A 22,456-nucleotide genomic window follows, 5' to 3' on the forward strand; every position below is an offset into this window, starting at 1 on the left:
TTCGAATCAATGTTTGCTCAAACAAACTGTTCCCAATTTTAATGTATTTTAGCTTATCTTTAAACACCTGTTAGCCATATACCATTGCCTGGACATAGTAAATGGGGGGGGAACAAAAGAAAACGAATTTTTAAACTACAGTTGACCTCTGAACAACACGGTCTGGACTGCATAGCTCCATTTATACACAGATTTGTTTTCCGATACATAAATACACAATCCGGCACTATCCAGTCTGTGGTTGGTTGAATCCAGGGATGCCAAACCATGGCAATGGGGGGCTGACTACAACGTTATAGGTGGATGTTTGACTGCATAGGGGTCCCTCACCTTGTTCAAGGGTGGAATATATAAAAACTGAAATCCACTACATAGGTATATATGTGCGTGTATGTGTATACATACACATATATTTAATTTATCTAAATATTTACACATATTGCACTTCTACAATAAACTCAATTGCTTCGGTGCCCCAGCATGACAGAGATTTATTTCCATTTTTCTTACTAGAACAGTCTGATGTTTGCAGAGAGGAAGCATCTGTTTTCACCTGAGTATAAGTAAAATGAAATTCCTTGTAGCCATTTGGACAAGATATTTTATCAGGGCTTACAGAGTCCTTGCAATGATCCCCAGCAATGGTTTTAACAGCATTATATCAGGCATGGTGGTCTCACCACATTTCCTCATAATGTCTTTTGTATCCTGAGAACCAATTCAAGGCAAATTAACAACATAATCTGCATGGAGAAAAACTTAAGACAACAAAGATTAAAAGTCAAATGGGATGTCAAACCATGACTATCTCTTCATTGTTGAAGGATGCAAAATTATTGAGGACCAAAGGATAAAAATTAAAAGTAAATGAATTCTGAATTTCTAAATCCAGGTTACAGGGACAGAGAAAAGTAAGGTTGGCCTACCCATCTGTGATATTATCAGAGGAATTAAGAAGTACCAAGGAACTTGGACTGTCTCGCAGTTTGACTCGCTCATCTCTTCTCACCTATGTTCATACTGAATACATGTGAATGAATATGTATTCACAGTCACTGAATAAACATTAATATATATTTGAACCCCCATCCAAGAAAATCATCAAATCCAAGATAATTTCCAGAGACTGTTGGCTAAACCTTAAATAAAAGGAAAAGATACTTCACTTGTCTCACAATCTATCAATCAATCATGGCAGCAAGTTACAATAGGGCACCATCTCATCAGAACTGACTCTCATTTCTACTAAATCCATAGTCCTGAGGTTGAAGACGCATTCAAGGGAGTCCTTCTTTCTTTAGCACGCAGAATGCTTAATATTGTCAGAACCCTCTCTGCTCTTAGACAGGTAACCCTCAGTGATATACCGACCAATACAAAATGTAAAGGTTTTAGGAGACCCTGGCATATTTTTTTCTTGTAATTGAGGAGGCTTTAGAGTCACAAGGTAAGGAAGCTAGCCATGGGGCTAAAGATAAAGTTATTGAGTTTATAACTGATTTTCAGGCTGTAAAATAATCATAAAAGATCTTGGCAGCTTTAAGACATACCTGTGATTGTGCTTTGGCCAAGGGTATTAGCGGCACTTAGGCAACTTCTTTATAAAAGAAAAGTCAGTTCCTCTTTCTGAATGTTTTGATCACTGGCTATCTTTCACTAAATATTTACATCCCAAACCTGACTTTTAACTTCCAAAATGCCAAGATAAATTTTCCTGGAATAAATTACATTTCACAAGGTTCAGGAGCTGCAGGAACATGTGCTCTCCGGGTACTTTAATGCCGAAGTCATAATGGTTGCATAACAGGGTGATCTCTACTTTCAGCTAATTCAAGATTACAACGTTGGCTTGAGTTCGCTGTTTTCCCACCTTCCCAGATCTGCCTCTTGTCTATCTTCTAGCTGCTGCTACCCCTACTTCTTTACACATCTCTTCATAAACACTGTTTTAACTACTGTCCACATCCAATAGAAAGCTAATGCCAGGTATAACCTGAAAGCTAAACTCACCTCAGCAGGTAGATCAAAAGGTCATTCCGGTGTCTTGCTAAATAGTCTCTTCATTAATTTCCTTCTTTGACTACTTAACGTTTAAGAAGAGTCAATGACTCAGCTACTTGCCTTTTTCAATATGTAAACCTTCTAAAGTGTATTTGTGGCCAAAATTTTTCCTGAGAACGGTGAAGGACTGACTTTTCATCAGAGACCCTGGTCGCTCTGCAGCAGATATATATATAAGAAACGCACCAGAAAGGCAAACACCAGAAACGGTGGTTCGGAGCAGCCATTCCTAGGGACACCCAGCGCTAGTCTGCTCGGCTCTGAGAAAATGGCCCGCCAGACTCTAGTGAGTCTGCGCACGTGCACTCCCCTCCCCCAACACGCCGCTCGCTCGCATGCGCGCAAGGATCACACGGCAGCTGCGTAGTTGGAGGCCTGCGCCACCCGAGGAGCCTCAGGGCCGGCTGGGTCCTGGGTGCCTTGCGCTCTCCCTGATGATGGCTGGGCAGGGTCTCGGGACCTGGGCCTGAGGGCGCCGCCAGCAGAGATCCGCGTCCTCAGCCGGGCCTGGGCACTGGTGGGAGGACCCAGTCTGGACGAACGCTCAGGGGCAGCTCTATCGCTTTCGGTCGCAGCAAGGACCCCCCCACCCTTAGCCAGGACCTGGACCTCGGAGGGCGAAAGGACCTTGAACAAGTAAAATGAGGGGTAATGATGTCGCTTTGCTTTCGGGGTTTGTTAAGTGTTAAAAGCCCCGGCGAGGCATGGAGACCAAATTCAATGTCTCTCCACTCTCACCCGCCTTTTCTTGTCTCTTCCTTCCCTCCCTTTGCAGGGGCTGGACTCACCCACCCACCTGCCCGACCAGTCTTTTTGGTTTGTTTGTTTGTTTTAGTTTTACTATAGTTGATTTACAATATTGTGTTGAGTTTCAGGTATACAGTCATTGTTTTCCATTATAGGTTATTATAAGATATTCCAGTTAGTTCCATGTGCTGTAAAGTAAACCCTTGTTGCTTATCTATTTTATGTATAGGTTTATCTGTTAATCCCATACTCTTAATTTATCTCTCCCCCTCTCCTTTCCCCTTTGGTAACCAAGAGTTCATTTCCTATGTCTGTGAGTCGGTTTCTGTTTTGTAAATAAGTTGATTTGTATTATTTTTTTAGATTCCCCTTAGAAGTGATATCATATAATATTTGTCTTTGACTTACTTCATTTAGTATGATAATCTCTATATCCATCCATGTTGCTGCAAATGCATTATTTCATTCTTTTTTTATGGCTGAGTAATATTCCATAGTGCATATATGTGTGTGTGTGTGTGTGTGTGTGTGTGTGTGTGTGTGTATACACACACCACATCTTCTTTATCCATTCCTCTGTTGATGTACACTTAGGTTGCTTCCATGTCTTGACTATTGTAAATAGAGGTGCTATGAACATTGGGGTGCATGCATCTTTACGAGTTAGAGTTTTCTCCAGATATATGCCCAGGAATGGGATTGCTGGATCCTATGGTAATTCTATTTTTCGTTTGTGAAGGAACCTCCAGACTGTTCTCCATAGTGGCTGCACCAATTTACATTCCCACCAACAGTGTAACAGGGTTCCCTTTTCTCCACACCCTCTCCAGCATTTATTATTTGTAGATTTTTTGGTGATGGCCATTCTGACTGGTATGAGGTAATATCTCGTAGCTTATTTCATAAAGTCTGAGTCTCTTGGTTACAGTGCAGGACTGGCCCTGGACACACAGAAATGAATTCCTAGACTTCTGGGGGCTCACACTGACTTGGAAGCCAGTCCTGAAAATCAAAAGTTAAGACTATACCCTGATAGGAAGTATGCACAGAATGTTAGGGGGTCAACGAGAGGAGTATCTAACAGACTTACGAGGCAGAGGAGGCTTCCCAAAGAAGGTTGCTGTGGGCCCTGGTAGGGCTGAAACTGAGGGAGTGGCCAGGATGAGGCCGATAAGGTGGGCAGGGAGCAGTTCATGAAGGGCTTTATGGGCCCTGCCGAAGAATTTGCACTTTTTTCTGAAGACAATGAGTTGCACCCCTGCTGAAGATGCTAAAGATGGAGAAGTGGTTTCTAGACATGCGCTCTGTGTGATTCCAGAATTTCTATGTAACGCAAGTTTAGGGGCGTGAGGATAGGGTTGAGAATAAGGGCTAGGGGCTTTCCTGCAGCTGCTTTTTGGTTTAGTGATGGGATCACCAGAAAACAAATAAATGATTAATTTTATTTTTACTCTACTTTTGGTTTTTAACTGGGTAGTAGAGTAACCCAATGCAGAATTTTTTTTTAACTTCTAACCATCATTTATCGCAGGAATATATTGTAACATTTATTAGTTTCTTCCTACTGTCAATTAAATTGACGATTTTAAACACACACACACTTTTTTTCTTAGTATTTTAATGAATACTTCATTTGAGGTAGTTTTGCTGGGAGCCCGATGGAGAGTATAGTGATGCTAAATGTTCTACTTCCCAAGCACTCATGGTGCTTCCACCATAGACTATCAATGTGAAAAGACTTTTTCTATATACACAAAAGGGCTTACTATGTTTATTATTTTCCTCTTATCTGAAAAGTGACAAATAATAGCAATCTAGATATGAATTTTCTTCATTACTCTCTATATGAATTCTGTAATTCTGTGTCTTTTAAACCTGACAGAGTGGTTAATCTTGGTTGCCTATTAATCCTGGTTGCCTTTCTTTGGTATTTCTCAAAGGTGATGTTTGAATATATAAAGCTTACTAGTTATAATTCAGTTATTAACATATTGTGTTCTCTATTTGCTTTCGCCAGCTCTTGTATTCTTACCTAGCCTTTTCTGTTTCTATACTTTATAGAATTAAGAGACATTCAGGAAATCAATTTTAGAAACCAAAGACTCATTAAAATAATCAAATCATGAGATTTTAAGGGTGCAGCGAATGACAGATCATTTAGTCAAACTCCTCTTTCGTTTCTGGAAGGTCCAAGGCTCAAGTTTTGAGATCATCTGCTAGATGATCACCTGGATGGCTAAATGGTGTAACTCACGTTGTTGACCTAAGTATGCCGTGTTAGAAGATGTTAAACAGTGTAATTTCAGATCGAAAAGTGGATAAACTCCCAGAAGGGGATACAATTATAAGCCAAGTTTTTAATGTTCGCGTAAGTAAGAAGGTGATTTAAACATCAGGGGAAAATGCAGGAATAGCAGGAAAAACAAAACAAAACAGGAAGAACCTTTAGGATTGTGGAAGCAACTTTGATAAGTTGTCTCATGGAGGAAAAAGTTCATCTTATAGAGAGAAGAACTAGGTAGCAAGTATGTGTCCGAAAAAAATCACAAGCCCATGATGAATTTAAGTCCAAGAATTTGGTTTTAAAAATGCAAACATGGCATTATGAGTTACACTGAATTGATTATGAACTGCAAATGAACTGTGAGCAGCTTTACTGAAAATCCTCTAACACTATTCCTTAGGTGTTCTTTATACTTTATCATCCAGAGACACTGTTCACTACGCAGAGAAAATATCTGTAATATACCAATATTTTTTAGTCATAGAGGGAGGCTTTTCAGTTATGGAGACTGTTATTCAGAACAGGTGGATACAAATGGCCTCGAACAATTAAGCCATGGAAAAGCGATTGCTTCAGAGTTTGGGGAGGTGGTTGCAAAACCATAAGAAAAGAAATGAACTTAAGTACTTTCTTTTTTTTTTTTTTTTTTTTTTTTTTGCAGTACACGGGCCTCTCACTGCCGTGGCCTCTCCCGTTGCGGAGCACAGGCTCCGGATGCGCAGGCTCAGTGGCCATGGCTCACGGGCCCAGCCGCTCCGCGGCATGTGGGCTCTTCCCGGACTGGGGCACGAACCCGTGTCCCCTGCATCGGCAGGCAGACTCTCAACCACTGCGCCACCAGGGAAGCCCCTGAGTACTTTCTTTTGAGCAAAGCGTGTATATTTGTTTTGTACTGTTTTTTGTAGACGTTTGCTAATAAAAATATCGCCAAAGATTAGAGACATAATCATCTAGAGGCAGTGCTGGTAGTATGGCTCTATGTGCGTGTTGTTCAAAAGTCTCTACAGCAGATTCTCTTGTTTTAGGGGTAAGACTTCACTTTAACTAAATTCAAGATGATGTACTATTTCTATTTAATAAGGAATATTCTTGAATCTGGAGAGCAGCAGATTTGGTTAAGTCAAAAGGGTAAACGTTTTTGGATTTTTAAAAAAATATTGATAACCTTCTACAAATGTGATCTCATTGCCCTTTATAAACAGATATGTGCTTAGATATGTGTACTGACTAAATCAGTATACACAGAGCAATGGATAAATCAAAAAAGTAATAAAAGAAAAAAAGATTTTTTTAACTGTGAGAGAGATGTATTGCTGATCTTTTTAATTACTATATTGATGTCTATGCAGTAGGACTATTATTATTAATTTGTCTTTTCTATTAAAGTAGAGACAGAGTTTATCTAGCTCTCTTAATAAACACCAAGGAATTTCAAAGATCACTTCTGAGGGGGAAAAAAATTTTTCCCACTGGATGTGAACTTCTCCTTTGAATTTGGCTACTGGGTAGACCAGTTATCTAAGTCTCCTACCTGACTTGTTCAGCAGAGATTCTTAACCTCTTTCAAGTCACAGACTTCTTGGGCATAGGAAGAAAGCTCTGCATCTTTTCCCCAGACTCATATACATATCATAATCCTTTGCACTCATTTATGTGTGTGGAAAGGGAAGCGTATGACCTCCTAGAACCCATTCATTGGCTCTAGGTTAAGAATACTTTTTAAATGAGGAAAGTCATTTTGTCCTTCTCCAGATACTAGCAGCCTTGCTTTCTTGTAAGAGCCCTTTACAAGATTTGGCTACTTAGGTATTTCTTAGTTTTATATAGAAAAGCGGCAGTCCATATAAAAGTAGACACTATTTCTCAAGCCCACTCGCTCCTTTTATAGTTAACAGAAAGTCATGTGGAATTAATGTTCTTGGTACTGACGTGCTTGTTCAAGAGGTATTTACTGGGTGCCTGCTCTATGCTGGGCACCATGTTAGAGGCTGGTGACAACAGTGGAACAACTAAATTTCAGGCTCTCAAGGATTTTGAGATCTAGTAAAGGATTTTCTCCCAGTCAGATCCAAAGAACCTTTGAAAATAATTTCATTCTTCCAAATTTGATTCAGAGGAAACCTTAAAATCTGAATCTAAATGCATAAGTTTGTTACTCCCAAAAAGTGGGTTTTCTATGAAAACAAATTTCTCTAAAACATACCTTTAATATGAGCCAATTGCATTTATGTGTTTCATAGATTACTTGCTTTACAAAGAACTGGAACCATTAAAGTTAAAACATTAAATAGCTTCCTATTAAAGTTTATGAAAGTGAAGATAATGTATCCTCTGACATATTTAAAGAGTAATTAAAAATGTGATTCATAGTTGAAATATCAGTTTACATATAAACTCAGAAATTTACTGGTACATATTTACTGGGACAATAATTGTCTTTTTACAAATTAAAGTTGAGTAATAATTCTCCCCTACCAATAGGAAGACCTTGTGCGAGTAAGTCTACTTTGGGTATTCTTTGTGTCTCTGTGTTGACTCTACCTCACCTCAGCATGCTTGTGAAAAAAGGTCCATACCAAATGTGCCTTGAAGGAAAAGAAGTAACCTCAGTATTCTCCTGTCACGTCATTACTTGTTAGGTGGGGAGGATAGCCAGTAGTAGAGTCAGAGTGTCAACTTTTCTATGGGAGGATTCACCAGAATTACTATTGAACAGTCTGATGCTGCAAGTATGACTGATTCCCATTTGGTAAACCTCAGTACTTCCTGATAAGGGCCCTCTTTTTGGACTAACCCATCCAGAAATTTCATAGTTAAGTGCATTTCTATTTTACTTTCATCTTTTGTAAAAAAAAATGTTGAATGTTTCTCATAGCACTTTTTGGAATTCTGTTATCACTTACATGGTTTCGATACTAATAGCATTCTCTTCTCATAGGCTATCCAGATTATGATTGGCGTCTTTAGTGTTTTCATGTGGCATCTCCTATTGATTTTGTATATAGGACAAATTAAAGGAGTCTTTGGGACATATGAACCTATAACTTACAAAACAGGATGTTCTGTATGGGGAATTATTGTAAGTAGAATATATTTATATTATTTAATCATTCAGTAAATAATATTCGTGCCACTAGTGGGACATAGGGAACAGTTTCTAAACAAAATTTTCAGGAGAGCTAAGTAACTAAATCCCATGTTGGTAATTTATTCAAAATCAGATTTCTTTTTTCAACAAGTATTTTTTAAACACCTTTAATTTACCAGTACTATTATAAGAGATGTAGATATAGGAGTGAACACACAATGACAACCATAGGTTGGATTGTCCTTAGATGTGTGAAAGACAGAATCTTAAGCATAATCTCCATTAGCATGGTTAATTTTCGTATTTAGGGTCTTTACCTCAGGCTCCTCACACAATGAGTCTATACTCACAAATTTTCTAAATTTGTCATCACCTGCACTCTTCTGTGGTTTCTTACAGCCATAAGGTAGTAGGAAAGTCTGCAGAGTATGACATCCTGAAAGCCAAGTGAACAAAGAAATAGAGAAAGATCAACTATATTAAATCATGTTATGTTGTCAAATAAGACAAGGGCTGAGAATCGACCATTGGGTTTAGCAATATGGAGGCCAGTAGTAAGCATGACAAATAGTATCATCGGAAGGTGGGGCAAAAGCCTGATTGGAATTGGTTTAAAAAATAATGAGAGAGACCCAGCGGTCCAGTGGTTAAAACTCTGCCTTCCAATGCATGAGGCGTGGGTTTGATCCCTGTTCAGGGAACTAAGATTCCACATGCCGTGGGGGAGGCCAAAAACTTAAAAAATGAAATAAAATTAAAAAATAAAAAATAATGAGAGGAGAGGAATTAGTCAGCAAATACAGACAACTCCTTTAAGGGCTTTGGTGTAATGTGGTATAGAGGAATGAGGTAGTTGTTGAGGGAAACTTGGGTCAGGGCAGGGTTTGCTTGTTTGTTTCAGTAGGTTTCATGTCTTTTGCTGAAGGGACTGAACCAGAAGAGATAAAATTGATGATATATGAGATAAATGGGGGGAGGGAGGGATTATTAGAATCATGGACTTGGGTAGGCAAGAAATGAAGCGTTTTAATACACAAATAGCTAGGAGTATGGACAGTTGATCTCTAGCAGTGGTTCTCAACTAGAGGTGATTTTTCCCCTCAGAGGACATTTGGTGATGACATTTTTGGTTTTCACAGCTGTGGGTGTACATCCGGTAAGCAGAGGCCAAGGATGCAGCTAAACATCCTCTAATGCACAAGACAGCCCCCAACAAAAAATTATCCACCTTTAATGTAAATAGTGGCCAGGCAGGTTAACAGGAGGGAAGGTAGGGGACCAGAGAGAAAGGACAAATTTTATAAGTAGGTAGTCGGGTGTTGGGAGCTTGTGGAACTTTTCTTCTGATAACCTCAAATATCTCAGTAATTTAGGAAGCAAGATCATGATCTGAGAGTGTGAATGGAGAATGGATTGGTTGTTTGAGGAGAGAGAAGAGAATAGGAAGTAGTCATCTAGGAAAAGCAAGAGAGAGTATATGGATTGTGGAAAAGTAGCATGACTTTCATGCAGCATTAAGGACTCACTTAAGCTTTTAGAACATGACTGTCTAGTGAGATGGGTCAAGATGGTTATGTACATCTTTCTCAGGCCATGTTCAGCTGATGGACACAGTCATGTAGTAAGAAGGACAACTGCATTTAATCAAGATTTTGGTTTAACCATACAACTGTGATCAAACAAGAAAGGTGCAAAGGAGTTGAGAGTGTATAAAAATGAGCGTTTTTAATAGCTGACCATGGGATTGAAGCTGGTGAAGGAAAGAATATAACAGAAGTAAGGGGCTCAGATTATAGCTCCAGAGGGGGTCAAAGGATTGTTAGAGTTGCAATACTGCAGGTTGTGAGCTAGAAAGATGGGAGGTGGTGGACAGCGTGAGATCATTAAAATTGAGATTTGAAAAGTGTTGCACCTATTCACAGAAATAAGTACAAGAGGATGAACATGGGAGTGAGTGACTGAGATAAGCTAGAGTCAAAGGATTAGAGGAGAGAAATTCAAAGAACTACAAGCCCAGGTTATAAGAAAGATCGTATAAGTAATACTCTGAAATTACCAAGGATTAAGAGGTGTGAGAGAAAAGGTTAGAAAAGAATTAAAATCACCTAGAAATAGAAGAGTGACCAAGGGGTCAGTAGATGACTTCAACCAGAAGGGGTAGTGGGTGATAGAATCTGGTGACATCTGATTCAAAGCTGGAGGAGAAAGAATGGTTGGAAGTAACAGCCTTCCGATGATACTATTTGTCATGCTTACTACTGGCCTCCATATTGCAGTACAGTACTTTGAGTTTGAGATGATGATGACAGAAGCATATCCAAGTAGAAAAGTCATGAGAACATTAGAACAACAGGCTTGGAGTTTGGGAGAGACAGAGCAGTTAACTAATAGATATGTGATAGCATCTTCTCCGTTACACATAAAGAAACTAAAGAACGGGGAAGTTAAGAAACTTGTCCAAGGGGTCACACAGTTAGTGAATATGAAAGGTAGTATCTGAACAAAGGCAGTCTAGCTCTGGATTTATTGTATGAGAAGTATTTTTCAGAGGCATGAACGGCCAGCACAGAAACTACATTTATTTTCAGGCTTAGTACCAAATCATCATCCTCATATGTAGTTGAAAGTACCTTTCCAACAGCAACAAAAGGGATCTGCTATATTTATCCCAGAAATCACAATCACCTTATACTTCCGAGTGAAATGTGTCTCTTTTTGAATTTATTCATTCTTCCATCTGATACTATAGCAGTTTCTGTGTGAGCTTTTTACACACGTAAATTTAAGTAAGTTTGTAATTAATAATGGCTGTTTTAATGATGAGAATCGCTTGATAAAATCTCCTGGTAGCCCTCTTATCATTGGAGACAGAATAGCTAAATCTCGTTGACTGAAGAGTTTGGATAGTGAGCTGTGCCAGAGACTCTAGCGAAGAGGATGAGGATGAAGCGTTGCAAGAATTGAGACAAGACAGCTGAGTGATGAAGGTCAAGAATGAAAGCTAGGAAAGCGAAGCAGAAGACACAGGCACATAGGAATGCCTGTGGAAGTCAAACGGTGAAAGAGGCTTATTTATTCTTCTGTTTCCCTTTTCCTTGACTCTCACATTAGGAGCTCCTTCCATGACCATATCTGCACTTACTAAAGATAACAATGCAAGTGAGGGCAGCGTGCCCTCTGGGCTTTTCCACAGTCTGGGCAGAGGGCCGATCTCCATGTGCTTCCTCTCTGCTGCTTCAGGTTTTCCTGGGTTCTTAGCTGAGAGAACCGCATAAGGACTGGGCACTTTTCTTGGTGCTGTGACTTGGCTCAAGACTGGACCTCACTACAGGCCTCTACCATAACTACACATCTTAAAGACAGTTTCCAAGATCTTTTAGGTATCTTAAAATCTTAAACTTGGAGGAGACAGGATGGCAGAATAGAAAACGTGAGCTCATCTCTTCTCACAAGCACACCAAAACCACAACTAACTGCTGAACACCCATCGATAAAAAAGAGTGGAACCTACCAAAGAAGATATTCTGCATCAAAAGACATAAAGAAGAAACCACAACGAGACAGCAGGAGGGGCACACTCGTGATATAGTCAAATCCCATACCACCCAGGTGGGTGGCCCACAAACTGGAGAATAAATATATCACAGAAGTTCTCCCACAGCAGTGAGAGCTCTAAGCCCCACATCAGGCTCCCCAGCCTCGGGGTCTGGCATCAGGAGGAGGAGCCCCCAGAGCATTTGGCTTTCAAGGCCAGTGGGGCCTGATTGCAAGAGCTCCACAGGACTAAGGAAAACAGAGACTCCACTCTTGGAGGGCACACACAAGGCCTTGTATGCACCAGGACCCAGGTTAAAAGCAGTGACTTCATAGGAGCCTGGGCCAGGCCTACCTGCTGGTCTTAGAGGGTCTCTTCGGTAAGCAGGGAGTGTCTGTGGCTCACTCTGGGGTCACAAAAGCGGGTGGCAGACATATCAGGGAGTATTCATCTGCATGAGCACTCCTCAAGGCAACATCTTGCTTTGGTCATTAGCGCCAAGGCCTGGCCCCACTGAACAGCCTGTAGGCTCCAGTGTTGGCATGCCTCAGGCCAAACAACTAACTAGGCGGGGGCCACAGCCCCACCCACCTGCAGACAGGCTGCCTAAAGACATCCTGAGCCTACAGCCACGTCTAGACATGCCCCTTGACACAGTCCTGCCCACCAGAGGGCCAAGAGCCAGCTCCACCCCGCCAGTAGGCAGACACTGGCCCCTCCTGCCAGGAAGCCTGTACAAGCCTCCAAACCAGCTTATTAACACACTAGGTGGCAGACACCAGAAGCAAGAAAACTCTGATTCTGCAGCCTGCAGAAATGACTCCACAACACAGATCAGAAACCACGCTGGGACCAGCTGGCCCCTGGCCCTCGGACGATGAGAGGGGAGTGTACTGCTGGGATACATAGGACATCCCCTACAGAGGGCCACTTCTCCAAGGTCGATAAATGTAGCTAACCTACCGTGTACATAAAAATACAAATAGAAATTTAAACAAAATGAGACAGCAAAGGAGTACGCTCCAGAGGAAGAAACAAGATAAAACCCCAGAAGAACAACTAAGTGAAGTGGAGATAAGCAGTCACACAAGAAGTAGTTTGGAATAATGATTGTAAGTATGATCCAAAAACTCAGTGAAGGTATGTACAGAGGGAAAAGTTACAAGAAGTTTTTAACAAAGAAAATATAAGGAACAACCAAACAGAGTTGAAGAATATAATAACTGAAATGAAAAACTTACTAGAGGAATCAAAAGCAGAATAAATGAGGCAAAAGAACGGTTCAGTGAGCTGGGAGACAGAGTGGTTGGTGGAAATCACTGCCATGGAAAAGAATAGAGAAAAAAGAATGAAAAGAAATGACAGTTTAAGAGACCTCTGGGACAACATCAAATGCACCAACATTTGCATTATAGGGGTCCCAGAAGGAAAAGAGAAAGAGAAAGGGCCTGAGAAAATATTTGAAGAGATAATAGCTGAAAACTTCCCTAAAATGGGAAGGGAAGCAGTCACCCAAGTCCAGGAAGCGCAGAGAGTCCCAAGGAGGAACATGCCAAGACGCATAGTAATCAATTGACAAAAAGTAAAGATAAGAGAAAATATTAAAAGCAACAGGGGGAAAGCAGCAAATAACATACAAGGGAATTCCTGTAAAGCTATCAGCTGATTTTTCAGGAGAAACTCAGCAGGACAGGAGGGAGTGGCATGATGTATTTAAAGTGATGAAAGGGAAAAACCTACAACCAGGAATACCCTACCCAGCAAGGCTCTTGTTCACATCTGATGGATAAATCAAAAGCTTTACACACAAGCAGAAGCTAAAAGAATTCAACACCACCAAACGTGTTTTACAACAAAGGCTAAAGGAATTTGTCTAGGCAGAAAAGAAAAGGCCACAACTAGAAACAAGAAAATTACAAAATGGGAAAGCTCACTGGTAAAGGCAAACATACAGTAAAAGTAGGAAATCATCCACACACAAGTATGATATCAAAACTAGTAATTGTGAGAGAAAGAAAGTACAAATAGAGGATATTTTAAATGCACTGGAAATTAAGAGGTGAGCAATTTAAAACAATCGTGGATATATACATAGACTGCTATACCAAAAATGTATAATACATATACACACAAAAAAGAAAAAGGAATCCAAACATAATGCTAAAGAAGGGAACAAAAGAGGAAACAAAACAAAAAAAAAGACCTACAAAAACAAATCCAAAACAATTAACAAAATGGCAATAAGAACAAACATAATAAGTACCTTAAATGTAAGCAGATTAAATGGTCCAACCAAAAGAAATAGACTGGCTGAATGGATACAAAAACAAGACCTGTATGTATGTTGTCTACAAGAGATCCACTTCAGATCTAGAGACACATACAGACTGAAAGTGAGGGTATGGAAAAAAGGGATTCCATGCAAATGGAACTCAAAAGAAAGCTGGAGTGGCAATACTTATATCAGACAAAATAGACTTATACTAAAGACAGTTACAAGGAACAAAGAAGGACACTACGTAATGATCCAGGGATCAATCCAAGAAGAAGATACAACAGTTGTAAATATATAATACATGCACCCAACATAGGAGCACCTCAGTATGTATAAGGCAAATGTTAACAGACATAAAAGGAAAAATTGACAGTAGCACAATAATAGTGGGGGACTTTAACACCCCACTTACATCAATGGACAGATCACCCAGACAGAAAACCAATAAGGAAACAGGCCAGACACATGAACATTAAATGACACATTAGGCCAGACAGACTTAACTAATATTTATAGAGCATTCCATCCAAAAGTAGTAGAATACACATTCTTTTCAAGTGCACATGGAACATTCTCCAGGAGAGATCACATGCTGGGCCACAAAGCAGGCCTTGGTGAACTTAAGAAAATTGAAATCATATCAACCATCTTCTCTAATCACAAAGCTATGAGATTAGAAATAAACTACAAGAAAAAAACTGCAAAAAACACAAACATGGAGGCTAAACAATATGCTACTAAACCAACAGATCACTGAAGAAATGAGAGGAAATAAAAAAAAAATCCTAGAGACAAATGAAAACAAAAACATGACGATCCAAAAAACCTATAGGATGCAGCAAAAGCAGTCCTAAGAGGAAAGTTTATAGTGAAACAAACTTACCTCAGGAAACAAAAATCTCAAACAACTAACCTTATGCCTAAAGCAACTAGAGAAAGAAGAACAAACAAAACCCAAAGTTAGTAGAAGGAAAGAAATCATAAACATTAGAGCAGAAATAAATGAAATAGAGACTAAGAAAACAATAGAAAAGATCAATGAAATGAAAAGCTGGTTCTTTGAAAAGATAAACAAAATTGATAAACCTTTAGCCAGACACAAGAAAAAAGAGGAGAGGGCCCAAATCAATAAAATTAGAAAATTGGAGAAGTTAAAACTGACACCACAGACATACAAAGGCCCATAAGAGACTACTACAGGCAACTAAATGCCAATAAAATGGACAACCAAGAAGAAATGGGCAAATTCTTAGAAAGGTACAATCTCCCAAGATTGAACCAAGAAGAAATAGAAAATATGAACAGACCAATTACAAATACTGAAATTAATCTGTGATTTGAAAACTTACAATAAGCAAAAGTCCAAGACCATATGGCTTCACAGGTGAATTCTGTGAAACATTTGGAGAAGAGTTAACACCTAATCCTCTGGAACTATTCCAAAAAATTGCCGAGGAAGGAACACTTCCAAACTCACTGTTTGAGGCCGTGATCACCCTGATACCAAAACAGATAAAGATACCACACAAAAAAAGAAAATTACAGGCCAATATTACTGATGAACATAGACACAAAACTCCTGAACAAAATACTAGCAAACTGAATCCAACAATACATTAAAAGGATCATACACCATGATCAAGTGGGATTTATCCCAGGGATACAGGATTTTTCAATATCCACAAATCAATCAGTGTGATACATTATATTAACAAAGAGTAAAAACTATACGATCATCTCAATAGATACAAATGAACTTATTTACAAAACAGAAATAAACTCACAGACAGAGAAAACAAACTTATGGTACCAAAGGGGAAAGGGAGGGGGTGAAGGATAAATTAGGAGTTTGGGATTGATGTGTACACACTACTAAATATAAAGTAGATAACCAACAGGGACCTACTGTGTAGCATGGGTAACTGTACTCAATATTCTGTAGTAACCTATAAGGGAAAAGAATCTGCAAAAGAATATATATATATATATATATATATATACACACACACACACATACATATACATATATGCACATATGTGCATATATAACTGAAGCACTGTGCTGTACACGTGAAACTAACACAACATTGTAAGTTATACTTCAATAAAAAAATTGTTCTAATTTTTACGAAAGATGATAATGCAAGATGTCTCCCTATTTTCTGGTTTCAGAAACTTGGGAGAGAAATTTCACGTGTTCTACTGGGCCTCTACCCCTTGGAATTGTGTATCGCTTTCACATACACGATCTTCGGCTGTGTTGGTTTGGTAAGTGTTGATGTAACCCTCTGGCAAATCTAGACATGTAGATTTCTAGTAAGCACACTCTAGGAGGAGATGAAGTGTTCTGATGCAATATGTTTGGAACTAATAAAAATAGAATTTGTGATACTATCTACTTTTTAAATTTTTTCTTTTTTGTTTATAAAATTACAAAAGTAATATGTGAAACTGAATATTAAAATGTAAAAAAATTGTAGAGTAAAATGTTATTCGCCTCTTAATACAGTCCCCATCATGCTCACATATCAAAATCTATACAAAAAGGCATGCACACACATACACACACTTTTCTTTCTTACTAATTGTGTGATCATCTTATTTTGTTACATGCTTTTTTTCCTCAGCTATCATAAACATCTTTCCATTGTAAGCATATGTAAACAGTGCCTTTTAATAGCATCATAGTTTTCCTTAGTATTTATTTTAACATTTCCTTTATTGCTGCTGCATATTTAACCTCTTTCCAGTTTAAGTTATAAACAATGATGCAGTGAACATCCCACTACATATATCTTTGCATACAAGGCTAGTATGTCTGTAGGTGGTTGCTTCCTAGAAGTGTAATTGCAAGTTTAATAACATCCCAAAATGCTGTATTAATTCACAATCCCACAAGAGTTGATGAGACGTTTCCTCTCAACCTTAAAAAAACGAGATATCTAACACTCATTCATTCTTTCACAAATACTTATGGAGGGCCTGTTATTTACTAGGCAGTGTAATAGGCACTCAGGTTGCAGTGATTAGCAAAACAACATCCCAGCCATCAAGCAGCCTGCACTGCAATGGGAGAGAAAGACAATAAACAAACAAATATATAATAATTTCAGGAAGTGGAAAAGTGTTATAGAGTAAAACAAAACACAGTAAGGAGGTAAGGCAAAGATTATTTTACATAGGATGGTAAGGGAAGACCCTCTGAGCAGAGACTAACTGAAGTGCATAAGTAACTATGAGACTACATGAAAAAGGATTTTCTAAGAAAAGGGAATGGTGGGGCTTCCAGAATGGCTGGGTGAGGACATGGCAGATTTCCCTAAAAAGAAATTATAAAACTGGACAGGGCTTCCCTGGTGGCGCAGTGGTTGAGAGTCCGCCTGCCGATGCAGGGGACACGGGTTCGTGCCCCGGTCCGGGAAGATCCCATATGCCGCGGAGCGGCTGGGCCCGTGAGCCATGGCCGCTGAGCCTGTGCGTCCGGAGCCTGTGCACCGCAACGGCAGAGGCCACGACAGTGAGAGGCCCGCGTACAGCAAAAAAAAAAAAAAAAAAAACCACTCCAGAGGGAAGCTGAGGCAATCAGAATCCAGTCACTAAAATATGTTATCTAAAATATTCATTTTTCAACAACAACATTTGACATGCAAAGGACAGGCAATAGTATCCCGTACACTTGAAAAAACGTCATCAATAGATACAGTTTTTTTGAGGGGACAGGAGAACAAATGTTGGACTTCACAAAGAAAGACTTCAAAGAATTAAAGGAAAACATGTTTAAAGAATTAATGGATGACGCAATGACTCATCAAATAAGAGAATCAATGTCTATTACCTTGATTGTGGCAATGGTATCACTATGTTTGTATATATCAAATAGTACACATGAAATATAGGCAGTTCTTTGTATATCAATTATGCCTCAACGAAGCTGTTAATCTTTTAATAAATAAGAATATCAATAAAAGAGAGTGAAATTATTTAGAAGCACCAAATGGAAATTCTGGAATTTAAAAATACAGTTACTGAAACGAAACACCCACTAGAGGAGCTCAAGAGCAAACCTGAGATGACAGAAAGCAAAATCAGCAAACATGATAGACCAATATAGATCATCCAGTCTGAAGAACAGAAAACAAAAATGGGCAGAGCCTCTGAGATTTGGGGGACACCGTCTAGTGCACCAACACATGCATAATGAGAATACCAGAAGGTGGGGGGACAAGAAAAAAACTTGAAGAAGTAATGGCCCAAAATTTCCCAAATTTGAAGAAAAATTCTGTTCTATCCATCTAAGAAGCTCAGTGAGCTCCAGTTAGAATAAACACAAAACGATTCACTCCTAGATGCCTCAGAGCCAAATGGATAAAAGAAAATCTCGAAAGCAGCAGGAGAAAAATGACTTCATGTGCAGTGTCACCACAATAACAGCTGACTCATCAGAAACAATGGAGGCCTAAAGGTAGGAGGATGGCATGTTCAAGTGCTAGAGGAAAAAAACAGTCAAGCATGAATTCTATATCCTTTAAAACTATCCTTCAAAAGTGAAGGTGAAATAAAGACATACACAAAGATTACAAAGGCACAGAGGAAGGGGAAGGAATGCAGCTACATGTGAACAAAGTGTCTGTGTTTTACTGGAATTAAATTAGCATTCCTCTGAAGCAGATTGTGGTAAGTTAAAATGCATATTGTAATCCCTGACCAGTGACTAAGAAAATTCCCAAAATTATAGCAAAATAAAATTAACAAAGAAGTTAAGATAATACACAGAAAGTATTTAATTTTAAAAAAAACAAGGAAGAACATAAAACACAGACGTACAGAAAATAGCAAAGCATCAGACGTAAATCCAGCCATTTCAAAAATAACACTAAAATAAAACTACAATGAGATGTTAAGTACCTAACAGAATGACTAAATTTCAAAGTACAGTTCTGAGTGATGGTAATGACTATGGATAAAAGAAATTTCTCACACACTCCTAATTGGCATATACATTACTGCAACAACTTTGAAAATCTTTGGGGCATTATTTACTGAAGGTTAAGCTGTGCATACCCGATCAGTAATTTCAGTCCTTGTTATATACCCAACAGAAATGTGTGTACACATGTAGCAAGATATACTTCCAGGGAAAAAAATAAACATATATATCAGTATTATTCATAATGGTCCCAAAGTGGAAATGCATTCAGTGAGAGGTGAATATATTGAGAAAAAAATTCTACATAGAAATTAAAATGAGCAATAACTACACTTAACAGCATAGATCAATCTCATATATATAATGTTGAATATTGAAAGGCAAATTCAAAAGAATGCATACTTTTTTATTCCATTCATAGGAAGTGTGAAATCAGGCAAAACTAAAGCTAAACTATAATGTTTAGGGAGGGATGGAAGGTGTTGGTAAAATTAGAAAGAAAAGACAGGATTGATTACCTAAAAGTCAAAACGGCATTACTTTCAAGGGAAGGAATGGGTAATAATTGGGAATGTCACGACAAGGTGACTTTTGGGGTGCCGGCATCTGTTCATGTTGCAGAAGACCATAAATATTTTATTATAAAAGTCTGGGAGGGGGCTTCCCTGGTGGTGCAGTGGTTGAGAGTCCACCTGCCGATGCAGGGGACACGGGTTCGTGCCCCGGTCCGGGAAGATCCCACATGCCACGGAGCGGCTGGGCCCGTGAGCCATGGCCGCTGAGCCTGCGCGTCCGGAGCCTGTGCTCCACAACGGGAGAGGCCACAGCAGTGACAGGCCCACGTACCGCCAAAAAAAAAAAAAATTAAGAGCCAGCCTCTGAAATTGAATGAAAAAGGAAAATAGATTAATGCTACACACACACACACACACACACACACACACGCGCACACACACACACACACACACACACACACACACACAAGTTCTAATGTCTGATAATGGTATCTCCCTACTTACCAGACAATGAGACTCATTCAAAAATAGAGATTTAGGCAAAATGACTTCATATTGCAATGGCAACTTGACCTGTGCTAACCAAAGGAAGAAAGCATGGCATATTTGTAGGACAGCAAATAGTTTGATGAAGATGAACCATGGTGTCTGTTGGAGAGAAGGTGGGAAGCAAGGCTACACAGTAGACAAGGGGAGAATATGATACAATTTGAATGACACGCTAAGGCATTGGAATTTCAGCCTGTCCGTGGTGGCCCACTGTGGAAACACAGTAAGAAGCATCATCAGGCTTTTGGTTAGTTCCTTGTAGCTGGAATGTGGAGGATCTGAGGTGGCTGTTACTCTAAACATGGGTTATCTAGGTTAGACAATAACTGCAGTTTTCTAGAGGAGAGATGATGCATATTACAACTCGAACAGTGGGAGATGAAGACAAGGAGGAAACGCTGGACATGTACGTGGAAGAGAAAATCAACAGGATTTGGAGATTGGTTATATTTGCAAGTGACACCAGTGCTGGGGTTTGGGAGTTAGCTGGAATAGAGGGAAAAGAAAAGCTTTACAGGAAAATGATGAATTTACATTGGATTGTTCTTTATCTGAGGTGCTTTTGGACAATCTACGTAGAAACATTTATTAGGAAGTTGGAAGTATGAGACTAGGAATTTAGTAGAGAATTCTAACCTGGTAATTCAGCTTTTATTTTTATTTTTATTTTTCTATTTTTTTAACATCTTTATTGGGGTATAATTGCTTTACAATGGTGTGTTAGTTTCTGCTTTATAACAAAGTGAATCAGTTATACATATACATATGATCCCATATCTCTTCCCTCTTGCAGTAATTCAGCTTTGAAGGTAGTGCACTCCATATATACAAATGGCATTTCCAGTCCAAAAAGCTCAGATCCAGCAATCAAATGTCCACCAGAAACCAGGTATAAAATATTACAAAGGAATGGCCAGATGGTGTCTTAGAGAACCCAGGCCCCATCTAATGGCCTTAAAATCAGAGTTAAAAAAAAACAAATCACAATACTAGTCAAATAACAAAACCTCTTAAAGTTTGTAAACTAAATTGTTTAGTCCAAGGGTCTTTCTAATTGTGATTTCTTACAAGAGGGAAAATAGAAGGGACCCTAGGGAAGAATATCATTTAAGACCAAAATATAAGGCCATGGAAAGGAGTCCACAAGGAGTCCACAGAGAACTAGGAGAGAGTCAAATGTTGGAAACTAAAGGAAAAGACAGACATGGTGAAAAAGCAAGTTGTTTTAGCCATAATTACTTAAATGAGCTTTAATCGTTTATTTTTAATTTCTATAATTTACAGTAACACTTAAGCATAGATTCTAATACTACCCAGCCACATATGTTCTAAATTTGACTAAAAAAGTAAATATTCCTCTATTATCATATATATAATCAATCTTTATTGCTTGCGCTCATTTAGCACCTATGTAGGCATCCACCCTTGTTTTAGACCCTGGGTGTAAACAAAGACAGACAAGACCCCGACTCTAACGGAGCTGAAGGAGAGGATAAATGATACATACGTTTGTTTGTTCTTTAATGAGTTGGCAAGAGAATTTTGGAAGGGTGGCATTAGAAAATGCATCTTGGGAAATGAACAGGATGATGGGAAGAGAGGTGGGGTGGGCAGTTGGCACTATTTTAGATAGGAAACAAATGCTTTTCTAAGAAGGTGATTCTTCAAGCCATTTTCCGAGTCAGAAGACAAGTGCTCCGAGCAGAGGAAATAGAACAAAATCCTGAGAAGGGAAAAGGATTGGCTGGTTTGAGAGGATGGTGTGTCTAGAAATCATTGATTAAAAAGGAAGGTGATTAAGGATGAAGCTGGAAAGATAGGCAGAACCAGCTCACATAGTGCCTTTGTGGCCTTGTTGTTAAGATTTTATGTAAGTGTAGAGAAAAGGCATCAAGAAAATGAGCTGAAAGAGGGAAGAGGTTTACAGGAGAGTGAAAAGACCTAGAATAGCTCTAGCCAAAAGAAATATAATATGAGCTATGTGTGTAATTTAAAATTTTCTAGTAGCCACACAAGAAAGCAAACAAACAGGTGAAATTAATTTTAATAATATATTTCCTTAACCAAATATCTCAAAACTATTTAGATATTTTACATTCTTTTTATATCAAGTCTTGAAAATCTGGTGTGCATTTTACACTTAAATGCACGCCATTTCACACTTAAAATACATGTCAGTTCAGACGAACTACATTTCAGAGGCTTAACTGCCACATGTGGCTAGTGGCTGCTGGTTTGGGCAGTATGGGTCTTGAAGTTTCAGCAGAATTCAAAGAAAATGCATTCAGCATTCACCCTACCCGAGGACTCTTGGTTCCAGAGGGTGAGCAAGTGCTTAGAAAAGTATTGCCCTCAAAACAAAGCAAGGTTTTTCAGGCCAAGGAGGCACAGAATGTTTCTTGTGAAGAGGTTAAAGACGTAAAGGCGACTGTGCCCAATAAAAGGCAGATTCCAGGGGACACAGTCCCACTGTAT

At 39.0% G+C, this 22,456-nt stretch overlaps 1 protein-coding gene across 1 annotated transcript; it reads left to right on the forward strand.

The window, feature by feature from the left end:
- Positions 1 to 8,042: 8,042 nt before the first annotated feature.
- MS4A13 (membrane spanning 4-domains A13) lies at positions 8,043 to 18,450 on the forward strand. Its single transcript, XM_060019713.1, has 3 exons — positions 8,043 to 8,171; positions 16,163 to 16,258; positions 18,337 to 18,450. The coding sequence occupies exons 1-3, from the start codon at positions 8,043 to 8,045 to the stop codon at positions 18,448 to 18,450; spliced, it is 339 nt and encodes a 112-aa protein (XP_059875696.1).
- The last annotated feature ends 4,006 nt before the right edge of the window (positions 18,451 to 22,456 follow it).

This window comes from Delphinus delphis, chromosome 8, assembly GCF_949987515.2.
Source record: "Delphinus delphis chromosome 8, mDelDel1.2, whole genome shotgun sequence".
Classification (NCBI taxonomy): domain Eukaryota; kingdom Metazoa; phylum Chordata; class Mammalia; order Artiodactyla; family Delphinidae; genus Delphinus; species Delphinus delphis.